At 43.7% G+C, this 18,430-nt stretch overlaps 3 protein-coding genes across 5 annotated transcripts; all 3 read left to right on the plus strand.

The window, feature by feature from the left end:
* The first annotated feature begins 495 nt into the window (after positions 1–495).
* LOC115672878 (uncharacterized) lies at positions 496–5,048 on the plus strand. 2 transcript variants are annotated; one of them, XM_056314042.1, is made up of 5 exons: positions 496–1,090; positions 1,340–1,486; positions 3,251–3,677; positions 3,812–3,919; positions 4,001–5,048. In XM_056314042.1, the coding sequence occupies exons 1-5, from the start codon at positions 650–652 to the stop codon at positions 4,846–4,848; spliced, it is 1,971 nt and encodes a 656-aa protein (XP_056170017.1). In that variant the 5' UTR covers positions 496–649; the 3' UTR covers positions 4,849–5,048. The 2 variants fall into 2 exon arrangements, with proteins under 2 accessions (XP_056170017.1, XP_030450724.1); XM_030594864.2 differs by having other exon boundaries at positions 4,022–5,048.
* A 6,877-nt stretch (positions 5,049–11,925) lies between these two features.
* LOC115672682 (chalcone synthase) lies at positions 11,926–13,924 on the plus strand. Its single transcript, XM_030594569.2, has 2 exons — positions 11,926–12,260; positions 12,698–13,924. The coding sequence occupies exons 1-2, from the start codon at positions 12,074–12,076 to the stop codon at positions 13,699–13,701; spliced, it is 1,191 nt and encodes a 396-aa protein (XP_030450429.1). The 5' UTR covers positions 11,926–12,073; the 3' UTR covers positions 13,702–13,924.
* Positions 13,925–15,527: 1,603 nt separating this feature from the next.
* On the plus strand, positions 15,528–17,291 carry LOC115672735 (UPF0496 protein At3g19330-like). Of its 2 annotated transcripts, XM_056314138.1 has the most exons (3): positions 15,528–15,778; positions 15,871–16,011; positions 16,054–17,291. In XM_056314138.1, the coding sequence occupies exons 1-3, from the start codon at positions 15,685–15,687 to the stop codon at positions 16,938–16,940; spliced, it is 1,122 nt and encodes a 373-aa protein (XP_056170113.1). In that variant the 5' UTR covers positions 15,528–15,684; the 3' UTR covers positions 16,941–17,291. The 2 variants fall into 2 exon arrangements, with proteins under 2 accessions (XP_056170113.1, XP_030450514.2); XM_030594654.2 differs by having other exon boundaries at positions 15,871–17,291.
* The last annotated feature ends 1,139 nt before the right edge of the window (positions 17,292–18,430 follow it).

Raw genomic sequence — 18,430 nt, forward strand, 5'->3', positions numbered from 1 at the left:
TTTGAGATAATTTGGCCACTTCATATCCTAATTTGAAATAAGGTCCATTTCATGACCTTATTTGAAAAAACGATGACACTTCGGGTCTTTATTTTAAATTTTCTCTATAATCAGGTATGCACGACACAAAATTTTCTTCACTTATTCTTTCAACCGTCGATGCTCAAATCTTATTATTGCGCATGTAGAGTCGGTTATAAGTATAAGTAAATAAAAACTAGGGATGGGCGCAGACGAACAGGGGCGGCGGTCACATTCCCCGCGGCCACCCCCCCGTGAGAGGCGGAGCTTTTTCCCGCCACCGCCCTGCGTCCGGGGACGGAAACACTTCTTCGTCGAGTTTTCTTGAATTGCACGTGACAAAATAATTCCTATATTCTACACAATTATTACAAAAGAAACTCGGAATCTCAGACGGGCGGGCCTTTCGCATGCTCATCAATCCATCCCCCGCCAAAAGTGGAGAAAAGAAAACCCCCCCGAAGAAGCTAAAAAAAGAGTCCTCCGGACAGCGTGTCGTTTAGCGAACGGTCACTTCCCCCTTTTTCTTCTTCACTGTGCTCTTCTGCATCTCACGAACTGAACACTGTCGCTCATCGCCATCACGACCACCGTCATCACTTCATCGGCGAACGAGAGCAGCAACCCAATGGAGCACCCCGTATCCCCAGCGACCCCGACTTCCCTCGATCGGCACAGCGAAGCTCTGTCCCAGAGGATGAGGAACGACTTCTGCTTCGCCTGCAAGAAACAGGGCCACTGGATGAAGGACTGCCCCGTCAAGTCCCCCGGCGGATCGCAGCCGTCCCCCGCCGCCGCCGCCGTCGCCGCCACCGTCGCCCCTCCTTGTCTTGATCGGCAAAACGGAGCTCCGTCTCAGGGGACGAGGGGCGGCGCCTGCTTCGCCTGTAAGAAGCAGGGCCACTGGATGAAAGACTGCCCCGGCAAGTCTCCCGCGAAGTCGCAGCCGCCCGCCGCCGACGTGCCGGTGCTCGAGTGCCGGTGCGGTGCCGGCGCATGCGCCGTCCGCACCTCCCATTCCCTGCAGAACCCGGATAGGAAATATTACAAGTGCCCCGATAGAGCCCCTGTTAGTCCAATCTCACCTTTCAAGACAAAATTTCTACTCTTTTTTTATTGTCGTGCATTTCTTCAAAAGTCCATTCTTTTTTGTTTCAATGTTTCTTGGAGTTTCTGCATCTTTCTTTCTCTCTAGTGTTTTTTTTTGTGAAAAGGTAACTCCTTTTCTTTTTGGGTATCTCTGTTTTCCCGCATCTCGTTCTGATTTCCTCTCATTTTGGTTGTTTTTTTCTTTTTTGGGTGGTGAGTTTGTTTGTAGAATGATGTTGGTGGGTGTGGCTTCTTTGCGTGGTGCGACAAGTACAGCGCTCCGATGTGTCCCTGTGGTGCTGGGAGATGCAGGATCAACTTTTTTGAGGATCCTCCACCTAAGGGCAGAGAATATTTTTCTTGCCGTATTAGAAAGGTTCGATTTCTTTCCCTTTTTGACACGCTTAATTTTCTTTGAGTGCCGATATGGTTTGCCCTGAACATGGTTGTTATCTTTGTTGTTGGCTGTGAAGTTACTGAAGTGGGGGTGTGGAGTTAGAGGATGATTCGTTTCTGTCAGAAGCCTTTGATGGGTTTGGCTTGAGATTGGAGGTGCAGTCCGTTGCATGTTTTTTTTTCACTCTTTTGGGCGTAAATGAGAGAGAACTTAAAGGTTGTTTCGAGGAAAATCTATCATTTGGAAAGTATTTTTCTAAATATGATCCATGTCGCTTAAAAAAAAATTAGACAATGAAAATTATTTTCAGCATCAACAATGATTTATACCTAAATATTTGCATTGATGATATTTGTTAATTCATTCCGTAAGTAATACAATTGATCGCTTTTAGAAAATTGTTTTCCTAATCGTTAATATTTCGCGAAACGGCGCACCCTTGGTTATAATCTCTCTGTTTTGTAGTTCCTTTAACAGGACTTGTCACTGTTATATTATTAGTGAGAAGAAAGAAATTTTGCAATTAGGAAGGGGGAGAAAGGGTCTCTCTGTTCCAACGTTTGGGCGTAATTAGTGTTCTTTGTTGCGAGTTTTCCTGCTGATAATTGTGGTAGATCCTCCAGAATTGTGGATTGTCTCACTCAGTCTGAAGTGAATACGAGGTCTATTAGTACAGGTTGGGTTCATATTTGTCCTGAAATGGAAAGAGTATATAGGTAATCCATAAGTCTCCTCATGCCCCAGTTCTCCCCCACCTTCATCCCTCCCCCGCGCCAGGCCCCCCCCCCTTGTCCTAACCATCTTCTTGCTATGAAGTCCTTTGCTTCTATGAGCTATTTTGCATTTATCACCTGATGAAAGCAAACTATTTGAGCTTATTGCACCGATACCATATTGTGATTTTGAACATGTGAGCAGTAAGTTTGTTATATGCTTGCCTTGGTTTCCACTTAGCAGTTGTTGACAGTACTGCTGGCTGTGTGGCTTTGAAACTATCAGAGCTCTTGCAATAGTAGTTTTTAGGAACTGTAGTTTTTAAATTCTCTCTTTCACACCAATAAGTGGCTACATGAATAAGTGGTGAAGTATGCGGAATCATTGTACTTCGATGAGCAGTTATTTTCAGATTGTACCCATTTCTCATTAATCGGTGGCCCAGTACCAACAATAGTGTTGGCGATTGCAGCTGGGGCTCCTTGCTTGAGCTGATAGCTTTTGTAGCTGAAGTTTTTTCTGCATTTAGTTTGAGGCAGTAATTATGTATATGAAGCCCAATCCAAAGCGGCAGCTTTGGTGGTTTTTTGGTCCATTGTGACTTTTTCGTAGATTTTGTGTGAAACATCGAAGCTTTGTTGTCCCTAACACTGTCATCGAATTTCTAAGACAATTTGGGCAGAATTATGACATACAAGAATTCATTGTTGCGTCTTATTCGTAATGTGTAACTTCGAACAAATCCTCTAGTGGGCCTCGCAAAATGCAGTTAAGGAGAGTGGCAATGGGAAATCCTGTCTTGTAAATTGTTCCTTACTCTTACCCGTTAAGATTAATGAATTATTAGAATTGTAGCAAATCTTCCTCATCTCTGTAGGTTGCGTAGAAATTGTCCCCTTTTCATATTATGCAAGTTTGCAAGGTGCCAATCTCGTTTCTTCCCTTGTGCTTATTTGTTCTAATCATCTGGTACTCACAAGATTACACTTTTGGCTGTAGTTTATTTAACTTGTGTTGGCTTGAACACAGGGACACGGAGCTTGTGAATTCTTCCAATGGGCAGATTCTCCTACAGAAAATGTAGGCTCCAGAGATGTTGCGACATTTGTTGTTGCACCACCGGAAGTCATGGAAATTGAGTCAGCAATGGCGGATGCTGGTGAAGATTACGAGGTGGATCCATTATCGATGATGGATAGTGGTGAGATTGAAGAAGTAATTTGCAGATTCTCTGCACCAGAACGTCATTTGAGGGTTTTGGAGAGTGAGAGTTTAATTCCCGAGGCCGATTTGGATACTCAAGAATTAGCTATGGAGGACGTAGATTTGGGGGAGTCTACTACAGAGCAAATGCAGCTTGTTTCCCGTGTAACATCTCCATCGCCAATTCGTCTCAGACAGCAAGAATACTTGAGGCGGATATCAGCTGCTGCTGACATGCTTGCTGGAAGTAGAGGTATCCTATGAGTCATCTTCGAGGGGTTTTCCCCCATCGTCGGCACTTCTTTTTTGTCATTCACGAGCAGTTGATCATCCGTTATTGTAATATTGTTGGAAGTCTTTAGAACCATTTGCATTTTTGGGTGGCAGGTACTCTTGATAGGTTACCCGGCTGTCTAGTTATAAGGTGGTGCGGGCGTCTTTCTTTCCCTCCTCGTCCAAGCTTAGCTGATCCATCTCCAACGCCTTCCTTCTGTGGTAATTGCACTGTGTCTAGTGTCCACCCCCTCCTTATCTAACTTCTATTTAAGTGTTGGCCAATCTTGGATTGTAATATAGATTGTGTTTCTTATGGACTAGGGATTTTACCTTCTCTTGCTGTTGATCATATGGACATCAGCAGCGTTGGGCAAAGTCATCTGGAATCTGGGATGGACTATCGAAACCTCCAGTTTTCCACCGGCAACAGCTTCTTGGCAGAGCATGTGTCTGAAACAAGCAGTGAAGTTTCCAGATTCCTAAGTCATCCTGAATTGGCGTCAAACCATTGGAGCAGAGGGAAAATGTCGGTGTTAAATCAGATGGCAAAGCTTGTCCAGAAAGATATCATTGATCTTCTCGAGAAGAATTCGCTCGATCATGCGCATCTTGAACAGGAGGCTAGAGATCGCCTTGACTGTCTGGATTTTCTCCCTGTTGACAGTAGCCAATTCAAGGAGCAAGTGAAGGAGTTTCTCCTCTGTGCTTCCCGGCTTGCTGAAGTCGAACGTCCCACCAATGAAACTGCAATGCCCAACGTCCTGGAGCGCTGCAGTCGTGCAAAGAAGAGGTTTCGTGATGTATCCGAGAAACATTCAGTGACATCGGATGCATATGCTGCTTGCGATGGACGAATTAAACATCTCCGGGAAGATTACCAGCGTGCAAAGGAGACACTGCTCAGGATCGAGGCAGAGTTGCACGGTTGCCAGGTGGAGCACGCGGAGCTCCAGGGACGGTTTGCCGAGATAACTCGAGAGATGGAGGAGGCCAAGAGCGGCATGGAGGAAGCTTCGCGGGAAGCTTCCCTGGCGGTGCAACGTAGGGAAAGTGAGAGGTGCACCGCAAGGGCTGCCTTGGAGAAGGCGAGGCTCCAACTCCACAGCAATCTTCGGAAAAGAGCTTGCGTGGTAACAAACCAACCTTAAACTACTACGATGCGCATGTTCCGAGTTCAACTGTGTGCCTGTGCCTATTGCGTCCTGTCTTTCGTCCCCTATATATGTATGTAAAATATAGTTTTTAACTGGTGTGAGTGAAGCTAATATGACTGTCTGTTCTGTAGTCATGATATGTGAACATCAGACTCTGTTTCTCTGTTAAACTGGAACAGTGTGTTAGTTTATAACTCATCTCTCTCTCCCTCTCTCCTTGAAGCATTACACTGTGCCACTGTGCTATTACTGATTCAGATGTTGCAGGACCTGGTTTCTTTTATTAACTGAAGACGTGCCCTGATGGATTAGTTGCAAGGCGAACCGTTCTTTCAGCAGAGAAAGTGATTCATGGTAATCTAAGATGGAGCGTAAAATGAACACGTATGTCGCAAAGTTCATGGTCATATTCATATGATAACGAGTGGGTATTAGGTTATGCGAGAGAGAGAGTAAATGGTGTGGCTTTCTTATTGTGTGAATAGTTAAAGATCTTAATTATGCAAATGAAGGAGAGCAAAAACAACAAAAGGGATCGATTCATGCACTTGACGTGGGCCACGCGATTTAAGTCGAGGGACCTCTTTTCTCTAATTTACCAGTCATTTATGTCGTATTTGAAGTTTAACCAAGCTTCGCCGTCGATTCAACGGATCTTGAAATCTCACGATACGTCGTAGAGGCATCAACACGTAAACAGCAATTGCGCGTCGGGTGTTCTAAGATCATCTGAACATTTCAAACTCAAGTCCACTTCAGTCCGCTCAACTAACCTAATCAAAATGAATATCATACTCCACATCCCAGCAGATGAAGCAAAGCCCAACCGGAGCACACAGGAATAGTCAACTTCTGTCTTTCCTAAAACCATATGATGATGATCCGAAACCATAACAAATCCACATCGCTGACGATGATCGAGAGAGTACAAGCTTCGTGCAATCCCGAGGATCGGAAACCGTTTTCTGGGTACTGACCAAAAAACTGTTTCCTGGGCAGCAATCTCGTCAGTGGCCGGCGAGACTATAGATTCCATGCGTGTCGTGTTCAAGAAACTGACGAAGCAGAGAACGTGTGTGTCGTTCAAGCGTCGCTCTCATTCATTCTACCGCCTGAGCCTGCCTCAGTCAGATTTGAACTTCTTCCAGATCTCTCAAATCTCAAGTACTTCGATTTGAATGCGACGGATGCTTTGGACGCCAATGTCCACCATGAATGATGGACGCAGACTCGTAGGTAGGAACCATGCCAACACGTGACTAGACCTTTTTGCCAAAGCTGCAACATCTGCTGTGTTTTCGAGGGTTTCTTTTCCAATTTTGCCCCCCCCATCAGCTCTCTTAAAGCAGTCTCTAGACAAGCAATCGCTCTAAATTTTTCTTCGCATTGGCCCCCACATTGTTTCGACATGACAGCTTTTTGATGATTTACTAGGTATAACTAGCTCACAACGGAGGCTTGTGATACTACTCAAAACTAATGCGAAAGATTCATTTCCGCAACGACTTCATGAGTTGGAAATGAGACATCCAGAATGACCGCTTTCTCAAAAGGAAGATGTTGGAAAGCTAATTGAACAATTTATACGAGCAAGTGATCCTTTCTTATACAATTCTCTAGTTGCATCTCGTGAAGGTCATCATTCCATTTCAAAAACCAGAAAGTACTAAGCAATATTCCAATGTCCTGTGTATTGGTACTTTTTTGGCCCAATGTCCTAGTCCAATACATTGATTTGAAAGTGTCGAGGTGTATCTCATGATGATACTTTTAGAAGTAATACTGGACTTGTTGAGACTACTTTACAAAATTGATTTATTAAGCGACGGGTCGAGCTATAAGTGCCTTTTAATGAATGGGTCACATTAAAAAATAAATAGGGGCCCGATACATCACTTAGTAAATCAATTTTATAAGCCTATCTTAGTGAGCGTAGCAGTTTCTTGCTTTTAATATCGCAAACTTAATGAAAGGATTTTTTTTACTCATATTCTTAACTATTTTAGGAAGCATTTTCTTTTGAATTTACATGATAATAATGAATATTTAGAAATTTTAATGCACTTAAATTTGCCATATTCTTAACTATTTTTAAAAATATCATTTATAAAGAAAAAACTGGACTATCAGATTTACCGGATAAAGTGAAAGTTAAGCCACTAAAACACACGTACTACGTTAAAGTTATAATCAAACCAAATGCAATCACTAAAATTAGTAGATAATTCTTCTTCCTCTTATTTGTGATTAGGTTATTTTTAGAATAATGATTTCCTAGTAAAAAAAAACATTTAATTCATTAACACGATAACTAGTTTTTTCTTTCCTTTTTTGGTCAAAAGACAGTAAATAGTTAGCTGACCTTGCCCAATTGCTTCAGGATATTAGAGGTCCGTTTGCTGATAATGATTACGAGATTTTCCAAGCTTGATAATATCTCGCATAATAATAGCTAGAAAGTATTAAGGAATATTCTAATGTCCTATGTATTGGTATTTTTTTGGCCCAATGTCCTGGTCCAGTACATTGATTTGAAAGTGTCAAGGTGTATCTCGTGACTATACTTTTAGGAGCAATGTCGCACTTGTTAAGACTACCTTACAAAATCGATAGCGAGGGGTCAAGCTGTGAGTGTCTTTAAATAAATGGTTTGTATTAAAAAATTATTAACGGCCCGATACATCACTTAATAAACGAATTTTATAAGTCAAAATTAATGAGGGTAACGGTTTCCTTTATCGCAAACTTTAATGAAAGGATGTTTTTACACAATAAGTTAGTTTATGATCGAAAATGGAGTTTCCGTTCGGAATTTGCTTTTACTATTTATCGGAAATAAAAGCGAATTCTCTAAACATAAAACCTAAAAAAGTTGCAAGACTCTTAATTACTTCTAGAGGATCAGATTTTTTGTTACAAGATTAGTTTGTAAAATTGATTTACTAAGTGATATGTCAAAACCCGCGATTGTCTTTAAATAAGCGTGTCATAATCAAAAACTAATAACAGCCTAAAATATCACTTGATAAACCAATTTCGTAAATCGAAAGCCTAACATTTTCTTGCTTTTGATATCCTAAAATTTTAATGAAAGGACTTTTTACCCATGATTTCGACGCAAAATAAGTTGTTTTCGGATCGAAAGACAGGAGTTGATGTCGGGATATTTGCTTTGACTATTTATCAAAAGTAAAGGACTTCTCTAAACAAAAAATTTCGAGAAGTTGCAAAGACCTTAATTACTTCGTGAAATCGAATCCTTAGTTACCTTAACTATACCTGCACGTTTTTGTACTTAACCTGATCGTCGATTATATAAATGTTATCGAGTCATACGTAGAGTAGATAAAATCAGCAACAAGCATGATTTTCCAAAATCTTTCACAAGGTTAAGAAAATAGTTAATACCACGAAAAACTTCAAATTGGTACATCTGTGTCAAATTTACCCAAAACTAATTTTTTGACTACGAAAAATCTCAAAATGGTACACCTATGACAAATTTACTAAGTTTGTGATAAATTTACCCTCCGTTTAAATTGGATTAATACCACAAAAAATCACAAACGGAGCGTAAAACCTCAAACTGATAGTGTCATCCAAGTCAGAAATTTGATCGGAAAATTTAACGGAACGTAAAATTGTCACAAGTGTAAAGGTTTGAAATTTTTTATGATCAAAAAATTAATTTAAAATAAATTTGTCATAAATATATTAATTTTGAGTTATTAGTGGTATTAAGCCTTAAGAAAATTTTGCAAGAATAAATCATTATTGGGGCAGGTTTCTTGCTTTCACGGAAAAAGCACTTTTGAATACGACCTCGGACTTCCGACAAAACAAAAAAAATAGTACCTCGCATCTCAATTTTTTATTTCCTTTTCTCAATTTTAGTGGCGACATAATGGCAAGGTTTCCGGTGACATCTACAACGCACAAACATGGTTCAGTCCCACCTACCGAACTCATGCTCTCTTTTGTGGGTCCGGTTGGAAGGTCTGCTGCGGTGATTAAAATTTACATATTTTATATTTTTTTGCTTTTCTGCCCTTAATATCTTCCTTGTTAAGGGAACCGCCACACATCACCCGATCTCGCCGCTTACGTGGCACCACGGGAGTGCTTGTTCCGGGGGGAAGAACTTCGCGACGAAGGAAAACATTTTTTGGAAAATCAATTTTCGAGAAAATGTTTTCCTCTTTTTTTAGGTCAGGAATTCATCTTTCTAACATTAAACATGCATATATTCTTTAACCATAAGTGGTCTTTCGTTGACAGATCATTTTCGATAAACCAAATGTCTGAAAATTCAGAAAATTAATTCGTGAATTTTTTTTTTTCACTCAAATAAACGCATCCCGAGAGACTAGCGCCGGTTGGAGCTGTGTCACCTAATCCGTCTAAACTAAAAATCTTGTGAATAGCGGAATATGTTCTGGAGAGCTTCTTGTATAGGGCATCTCGGAAAGTCGTCGATTTCAATCGTTTCAAACTAGTAGTTGACTTGCTGACCAAAAAACCAAGGACTAGTGGTTTACTAAATGTTTCTCATAATTTGGATCGAGAAACAATGTCCGTCGGCATGCCTACTTACGCCCTCCGTGGCAGATGGAAGATGTGAATTGTGGGTACTATCTATCACGAGGCCCGTTTGTTCACAACTTAAATAAAGGACAAAAGCCTTTAAAAATCCTAAATTATGCTCGCTATGACACATTATGACGCAAAAAATCTCAAACTTGTATCTGTGTGATATATTTAACTTTCGTCAAAATTCTGTCAATGAGGACTGTTAAAAATATGCTTACATGGACGTCAGAAAAGCAAATAGTATTGACATGGCACCCACGTGACATAAGTGAAATGGAAACGACGTTATTTTGGCTGAAAAATCATCTAATGAAAATATTGACGGAGAGCAAATGTGTCACGCATGTACAAGTTTGGGATCTGGCGAGGTTGGGTTGGACCCTCGCCAGATCCGGCGACAGCCGCCCTCGCCCAGGCCTCGAGGGTCCAGCCCTCACCCGAGCAGACGAAGGCCGCTCTCCCCTGTGGCCGGCGAGGGCCGCGACACCCTCGCCTGTGGCCGGTTGCCGACCACAGGCAAAGGAGAAGGCAGGAAAAAAAAAAAAGAAAAAAAGGGAAAAAAAAGAAAAAAATCATTAAAAATTGTCCACGTTGGTGCCGGTCATGTCACATCAGATGGCCGGTGTCCACGTCAGCGATCTCCAGCATAAATTGACCGAATGGACTGAATTGGTACCAATGTGAAAATTTTTAGGACCGAATTGATGCGAATGTAATATGTTGAGGACTTTTTTGGTACTTTTCCCTTCAAACGGGCTATCTTTTCTACTTTTGCTATAAATCGGAGGAAAGAGAAGCGAATAGAGCATAATGGAGTGGTGGAACAATGCGAATGAAGCGCTCGGATCCACTTATCAATTCGGGCTGGCTCCGTGACTGCTAGGAAGATGGCTGAATCTGACAATTTACTAATACAAGTACGGACTACACTTCGGCGACGGTGAGAGGTCCGGTTGCAATACATCCATCGACATCAAGGAAACTCGTGTACATTTTGGCCGGGGGGAGGTGGGAGCCCTTGCTCGCCCCTCCCTGGCTCCACGACTACCAGGAAGATGGCCGAATCCGACAAGTTACAAATACAGTTACAGAATACGCTTCGACGACGGTGAGAGATCCGGTTGCAATACGCCTATCGATGTCAAGGAAACTTGTGTACAGCTTGGCCGGCTACTTGAGCATTTCGAAAACGGCCGGCACACCTCTATCGGGTCTACTCTTCATTCAGGCATAATCTCCTCGTTAAGAAGTGATCAAGGAATTGCTCGTTCTACACTTTACACTCTCACTTATTTTCAATTCGTTGGGCGTTGGCCCGTCTTCTATACATATACATACATATGTATCGACCAATATTGCACAGTTTATATATTTCCCTGAATAATTCCTGGGCCAATATTCCTCGTTGAAGCGCTCAAAGTACTGATCAACGACCTCCCCTCAAAGTCGTGCAGGCACTGAACACCTTCGTCAATTGCTTTACATTCTTCCAATTGCTTTACTTAATACTATGTATCGTCTCAAATGCTTCCACCTCTCCGCTTTAAAAAGCTTCAGTTCACACTCATTTTAACTCTAGCCGTCTTTCTATTTTCATTTTTGGCCAAGCTAATTGTAGCCATGTCGTGCTCGTCGTGATTAAGGACGGCCCGATCGATCTATCCCGATTAGAGACACTCGTCAACACGGCGCTTCTCCAATTAACGTAACCGAACAAGTATATTATTTTTCTCAAGTAGATTTCACCTTCTTCTTTAAAAGAAGAAGGGATAACGACATAAACAATTCCTGAATTTTGGTCCAATGTACAATTTGGTCCATGAAGTTTTAATTTGTTCAATATAGTTACTGAATTTTAACCGAATATTCAATGTGATCCCTGAATTTTTAATTTATTCAATGTGGTCCCTGGACTTTTGGTACGTATTCAATTTAATCATTGAACTATATGAAAATGTTCAGTGTAGTCCTTGCATTTGAATTAATGGAACGACTATATTGGACATTTTCATATAGTTGAAGGACTAAATTGAACACGCATAAAAAATTCGGGGATCACATTGAACAAATTAAAAGTTCATGAATCATATTGAACATTCGATTAAAGTTTAGGGATTACAGTGAATAAATTAAAAATTTATGAATTAAATTGTATATTAAATTAAAATTCAAGGATTATTTGCGTAATTTTTCCAAAGAAGAAGAAGAAGAAGAAGATGGGATCCAAATGACTTGGTGGTTTGGTGTAGCTGAAGATTTGCTCGGGCGGAGGAAATTAAACACGCAGAAGAGGTGCATTTTTGGTCATGAAAGAGGGGGAAATAAATGTGGGGATCGGGTCGGGGGGGAGGAGAGATGTGGCTCGGTAGCTACCACTCCTTTGTAGCGGCCTAACCCCGATCCCACGTGGCCGCCATCTACCCGTCCCTTCGACCTACCCCTTCCCCCTCCCTTCATATACCTTCCTCCCCCGCACACTCATCCTTCATCTTCGTCGTCATCTACTCGCTCCCCCTCCCCCTCCTCGTAGCTCAATTTGACCGCCTTCCGCTCTCTCGGCGGTGCGTGCGTTCGAGTCTCGCCGGCGAGGAGGACACCGAGTCGATCGGATACAGATCGGAGCGGGAGCATGGCGGCGACCAAGTCGGTGGAGGAGATAAGGAAGGCGCAGCGGGCGGAGGGCCCGGCCACCGTGCTCGCCATCGGGACGGCCACCCCGGCGCACTGCGTCATCCAGGCGGACTACCCGGACTACTACTTCCGGATCACCAACAGCGAGCACATGACCGACCTCAAGGAGAAGTTCCAGCGCATGTGTAAGTGTACACGAACCCTATTTTCGATCATCCTAGGTGTGTGGTCACACGGTTCGCGGCGATTGATCGTTCGGATCGGTGCGCGCTTGATCTCTGCTTGAGATGGAAAATTCTCCTCTTCTCTCCTTCTCCTTCGGCGAGAGAAGGAAAAGAACGAGAAAGACGACGATGCATGCTGCATGTCCCGGTTCATGGGAAGCTGTCCCTTGTACGAAACGGAAAAAAAAATAATATTAGATTCTTGTGTCCTTCTTTGCAAGGACTAGTGATTACGGCAGTAGTAGGAAACAAATTTGTGGCTTCAATCGTGAAAATCGCAGAACTCCGGTTTGGGATTGCTGACGTCATTTTCCCTTCGCTAGTAACATGCATCGACCGTTGATTTATGACGCTGACCTGTGCTGTCTCCTCTGTGCGATGATCGGACGGTGGTACAGGCGACAAGTCGATGATCAAGAAGCGGTACATGCACCTGACGGAGGACTTCCTGAAGGAGAACCCGGGGATGTGCGCGTACATGGCCAACTCCCTCGACGCCCGCCAGGACGTGGTGGTGGTGGAGGTCCCCAAGCTGGGGAAGGAGGCGGCCGCCAAGGCCATCAAGGAGTGGGGCCAGCCCAAGTCGAAGATCACCCACCTCATCTTCTGCACCACCTCCGGCGTCGACATGCCCGGCGCCGACTACCAGCTCACGAAGCTCCTCGGCCTCCGCCCCTCCGTCAAGCGCTACATGATGTACCAGCAGGGGTGCTTCGCCGGCGGCACGGTCCTCCGCCTCGCCAAGGACCTCGCGGAGAACAACCGCGGCGCCCGAGTCCTCGTCGTGTGCTCCGAGATCACCGCCGTCACCTTCCGCGGCCCGTCAGACTCCCACCTCGACTCCCTCGTCGGCCAGGCCCTCTTCGGCGACGGCGCCGGCGCCGTGATAGTCGGGGCCGACCCGGACACCGCCGTCGAGCGCCCGCTGTACCAGCTCGTCTCGGCCGCCCAGACCATCCTCCCGGACTCCGACGGCGCCATCGACGGCCACCTCCGCGAGGTCGGCCTCACGTTCCACCTCCTCAAGGACGTCCCCGGGCTGATCTCCAAGAACATCGAGAAGAGCCTCGTCGAGGCCTTCACGCCGATCGGGATCAACGACTGGAACAGCATCTTCTGGATCGCCCACCCCGGCGGCCCGGCCATCCTGGACCAGGTCGAGGTCAAGCTCGGGCTCAAGGAGGAGAAGATGAGGGCCACCCGCCACGTGCTCAGCGAGTACGGCAACATGTCCAGCGCCTGCGTGCTCTTCATCCTGGACGAGATGCGGAAGAAGTCGGCGGAGGAGGGGCGGGCGACCACCGGCGAGGGCCTGGACTGGGGGGTCCTGTTCGGGTTCGGGCCGGGCCTGACGGTCGAGACCGTGGTGCTGCACAGCGTCCCCATCGAGGGAGCTCACTGATCTGCCCTAGCGCTCCGGTGGGGAGTCAAAGAGGACGACGGACGACGCACGGGTCCGCTTTTGGCAGCAACAAACGACAAAACAAAAGGGTGACTTCCGTAATAAATCCGTGCTTTGGGAGCATTTTTTTCTTAAGCTGTGTTAATGTCCGAATGTCGGATTTGTTTTTCCTATTTTTGTATAATTCGATTGTTTGTGCGGGTTAACGGACTTCTTCCGATCATACCGTTCTGTCTTGTCCCTTCTCATTGACCTCTCTGATTGGACTTTGACACAGTCGACTAAGTCAGACTGTTTACCATGTGAGGCGGCACGATACAAGTCATGTTGCCCGATACAATCGTGCCGCGAGTCCGGCAATTCGTGTCGTAAAAGAAGGCGTGGCATAGGCAGAGCAATTTGTTCTTAATCGGAATTTATCTAAATGATCAATTAATCTTCAGTTTAATGTGCAATCTCGTCTAAGAGTGTTTAATATTTTTGGATATGATCGAAGAACTATTAGTAACGGATAAATGTAGTATATAGATTATATGAAAATGTTTAATATTATCATTTCATTCGTTTAAGTTTATGGAATCTACTGATTCGACTCCCATCAGTGTATTTAAACTGTAAATAACAAAAAAGAGTTGCATGTGGATTATCCAATTAAGATATTCATATCAGATTAGAATGTAATATTTTGCGTCGTGGACATGTTAACACCATAATTTTCTCTTTCCTTTTTCTAAAATAGATAATTCAAATGATAAACACGTTGGCTCGTCATTTTTGAGAATCTAACTTAGTATATAATATTTCACGTAATCAAAAGATGCCGGATTTGTCATTTGAGTAAACAGAATGACTTTATTGAACATTTACCAAATAATTTAGGGACAACACTGAACAAATTAATAGTTTAGAGACGACATTGTACATTGAACTAAAGTTCAGAGGACCATTTTGATGTTGTTCTCATTTTCTCAATTCATGCTTGGGGGCTTCATATGGCAATTTCTTAACTTACATTCCTTTTTGTGAACGAGCAATATGTCTCACTTTGTTTGTCAGTTTTGGTTTCATAGTTTAAGGGAAGGATTTTCTCTCCTAATTCAGTTTGTAATCTATGTAATACTGCCTAAATGCAATGAATTCCCCAAATTCGCCAAAGGAGCATTTCTTTTTTCTTTTCCCTAATGAAAAAACAACATAGGAAAAAATCAATTGACCGTGGTAAATTGTGATTTGGCAGCATTATTTCGCCCCTATCAAGTTGGAATTTTGCTTTAACCCAAAGCATCAATTGGTCCTTATCGTTATATTTAATATTTCTTTATTGGACGTTACTCTTTAATCGTCTTGAACTCGGGCATCGCTTACGTGTCGCAATCAACACGTGACGATTTTAGTCTTCATTCTGTTTAGTGCCATTCCTTTTCGTCCTTCTATTTCATTTGTGACACTGGAAGTTAACCATGAAAACCTAACGGATACTTATTCGAATTATGATGACAATTTATGTTGGTAATCCGAGTAATTCTTTTATCCTCCGATATACACTACGGACCAAATAACAGGTCACATAAGCCCGATATCTAAAATCTTAAATTGCTAATTTGACTTTATAGGTTTAGTCCAACGAAAAATGAAAAAAAAATAATTTTTTTATTTTTCCGAACTCTACTTTTTTTTCATATTTTATCCAAAAAATGTATCCTTGGGCCATGGATAAACCTTTAAATTTCGGATCTTATGGCCCGGCCCGGTCCAGTTCCAATCCCCGTTGTCCACTGGGCCACGTCTCCCGTCGCGTGTCGCTTACCTCCCCCCTCGGAGTTTCAAGACTGAAACTTGAACGGAGCAATCTCGCCGAAAGTGATTGCCGAGGCTTTTCACAGTTCGTTTCCTCAGTGATCGAGAGATGATGATGAAGCGCCGGATTAGCGGATTTGGGAAGGCAATGCTTTAGCCCGGCGTAGTTCCTCCATTGCGCGCGGAATGTTGCCGTGTCTCTCCGCCAAACGCTCTCCATCTTCGCGACCCAATTCGCATCCGGAGCACGACCTCGATCCCCATCCACTGCCTTCACTGGGTAAGCCTCGCCCGCTCCGTTTTTGAAGGGCGAGTTCGCTTTGCCGTCGATGTGTTTGCGAAATTGCCTCAACGGACTTGGAGGAGCTGCAGGGACTTCCCCAGGCGGCACTTCAAGATCGAGCCAGGCGGTCTCGCCCACGGTCAATCTCAGCCGGGAGTACACCCTCGCTCTCCAGACCAGTTCCTATAACGAGATTCGCTCCACGATTTACGTCCTTGAATGCTGCCAGGGCGAGCGGGAACTGCATTTTCAAGAGCAAGATTGTAGCGAGTCGACCCAGGAGCAGGTGCTGCATCGCGTTCTGCAACCGAATAGGGAATGCGTGGGGGAGGCACTCAGGCACGCCAAGGACAACGCGCTTACCCGATTAGTCTCTTCATACTTCGACCACAGCGAGAACACGTCCAACCTCTGCCTTTTGCTTTACCAAAGCGTGCACCGCGCCCGCGACATGTACTCTCCTCTTGTCGAGCTCCTCGCAGAGCTTCCTCTTGATGCGGATTCATTTACTCAATCACAGTGCAACAGGGTTTATGAAGTCTTTGTCCAATTCGACTGCCATGACAACCCCTTCCCTTCTCCGGACTCCCAAAACTTCAGCAAAATGCGTAGCTGCTTTTCAGAGCTAAAGCAACAGCTGGACCATAAACTACAGAAGTCCAAATCAAGAGTTAAATTTGTTCGCCATGCCATTGCAGGGTCTGCGCTTTGTCTCTTGGGCACTGTAGTTGCTGCTGTTGCATGTGCAATTGGTGTCACGGGCCATGCACTCATTGCATTTGTTAGTGCTCCGTGCTTGACGGTCTATTTTCCACACGACAAGTTCTCGAAGAAAGAGCTTGCCCATGCTGCTCAACTCGATGCTGCTGCCAAGGGTACTTATGTTCTCAACAATGACTTGGATACTATTGATCGTCTAGTCGACCGTTTGTATGCTGCTGTAGAGGATGACAAACTATTGATCCGGATTGGATTGGAGAGAGGCATGGATAAAAATCTCATACTAGAGGTGGTGAAACAGCTCCGCAAGAACCACGCTAAGTTCCTTGATGAACTAAAGGATCTCGAGGATCATATATGCCTATTCTTTAACATGGTCAACAAGGCCAGAAAACTTCTCCTTGAAGAGATTACCTTCCATAGTTCTATTGCTTCCTGACCATTTACTTACATGATATGAGCAAGTACTAATTGGATTGTACATTCGTACCGATTTAATTGGGCAAAGTCTCTGCCTGCTGACAGCTGATAATTGCCAACAATACAAAAGTAACAGCGGGATGTTCGCAGTATTGTTAGTGTATTTGCACCTCTATAAGTGCCAAATTTTTATTATTTGGTGATTGGAGGTGTTTCTTAGTCATTGCTGGAGTGAGGGATACTCAGCTTTATCTTGAGTTGTATATAGTGCTGATAATTTAGACGTTAATTATAGCTTTGCAGGACTGCTATTGGCCATTGTTGTTGTATTCGAATCGTGTTTTAGTAGCATCTTATCCGTTTTTATGAATCATTTTAGTAACAATGCATTAGAATCTTATCTGTACTTATGAATCAATTAATGCACGATTCTTGTGTTTTTTTACCATTATCGTGACCTGGTAGAATTGCCTCTCTCTGTCTCTCTCTCTCTGATTTACGCCAGTCGCTGTGCACTGAAGCTTTATGTTGTCCTCTCTGTGTCTTCTTCAGCCAGCATTTTCCATGTATGGCTTACTTTGGTGGACATCCGGGATGTTTCATATTTTCTTCTTGATTCTCTTGCTCTCAAAATCTTAGAGGCGATACTATACCCACGAAGTGCAGCCATTCAGCTGACTGTACCTCAGGAATCACGTAAACGTGGGTAGTGGCTATGGTCTTGGATTCCATGTGAAGAATGAGTCTTTGTTTTCTTTCATTCTTTTAGAACGAACTCTGGACCTTTATTCTTATAATGGGATCATGCCATGTTTGGACTGCTTGACGTGTTCATTCAGAAGGTCCATCTTCTGGCAAAATGTTCCCTGCATGTGTGTGTGTATGTGAAATGGCGTGCACCGCTGGACTTATACAGTCCTGTAAAGCACCTGCATCTTATGTTGTTGCTACAAGATTGTAGCTGTTCTTGTTTCATCCGATGGCATTTCGTTCATTTAAAGTTCTCCATGTTGTCATGATTGATGATGTTATTGGTCTTGTTAGCTCTCCAGATAATCTAGCACATTGTTGCTTCTTCTCGTCTAAAATTGCAGTGTTTATGCTATTGAAGTGTTCATATGGTTGAGGACTCGAGCCTACACAGCAATGAACTGGTTATATGTACCCTGCTTTCTCTCTGGACTCCTTTCACTGGCTGGTTTTTGGTGCATCTCATCTTTGAAGGAGAGATTGGGTTGTTCTGTTGTGGCCAACCTTACTCTGAAGTTCAGCTTCAAAGTTTTCTTGAGAAACTAATGCATCAAGCAGGATGCCGGAAAGCTTGCTCGGCAAGCATCCTGCATGGTCTTTCGGCTTCGATTCCGCCAGATATCAATTCAGCAGCTCCTCTTCTTGCTTGATGGGGTTTAAAAAGTGGAATCTTTTTTAGGCTCCGTTCGTTTAGCGGAAAATATTTCTCCTTTTGGAAAATATTTTCGGAAGTCATTTTCCTGGAAAATGTTTTCCCGG

This window comes from Syzygium oleosum, unplaced genomic scaffold, assembly GCF_021117445.2.
Source record: "Syzygium oleosum isolate NSW1041296 unplaced genomic scaffold, Sole_v2.1 Sole_v2.08, whole genome shotgun sequence".
Taxonomy (NCBI): Eukaryota; Viridiplantae; Streptophyta; class Magnoliopsida; order Myrtales; family Myrtaceae; genus Syzygium; species Syzygium oleosum.

What these genes read in the sequence shown, in the direction of transcription:
- LOC115672878 (XM_056314042.1), top strand. Translation starts at nt 650, where the DNA reads ATGGAGCACCCCGTATCCCCAGCGACCCCGACTTCCCTCGATCGGCAC. An exon ending in TTTCTTGCCGTATTAGAAAG is followed by an intron (nt 1,487 to 3,250) that starts GTTCGATTTCTT and finishes GCTTGAACACAG; the next exon opens with GGACACGGAGCTTGTGAATT. An exon ending in CATGCTTGCTGGAAGTAGAG is followed by an intron (nt 3,678 to 3,811) that starts GTATCCTATGAG and finishes TTTGGGTGGCAG; the next exon opens with GTACTCTTGATAGGTTACCC.
- LOC115672682 (XM_030594569.2), top strand. Translation starts at nt 12,074, where the DNA reads ATGGCGGCGACCAAGTCGGTGGAGGAGATAAGGAAGGCGCAGCGGGCG. An exon ending in GGAGAAGTTCCAGCGCATGT is followed by an intron (nt 12,261 to 12,697) that starts GTAAGTGTACAC and finishes ACGGTGGTACAG; the next exon opens with GCGACAAGTCGATGATCAAG.
- LOC115672735 (XM_030594654.2), top strand. Translation starts at nt 15,685, where the DNA reads ATGTTGCCGTGTCTCTCCGCCAAACGCTCTCCATCTTCGCGACCCAAT. An exon ending in CCATCCACTGCCTTCACTGG is followed by an intron (nt 15,779 to 15,870) that starts GTAAGCCTCGCC and finishes GAGGAGCTGCAG; the next exon opens with GGACTTCCCCAGGCGGCACT.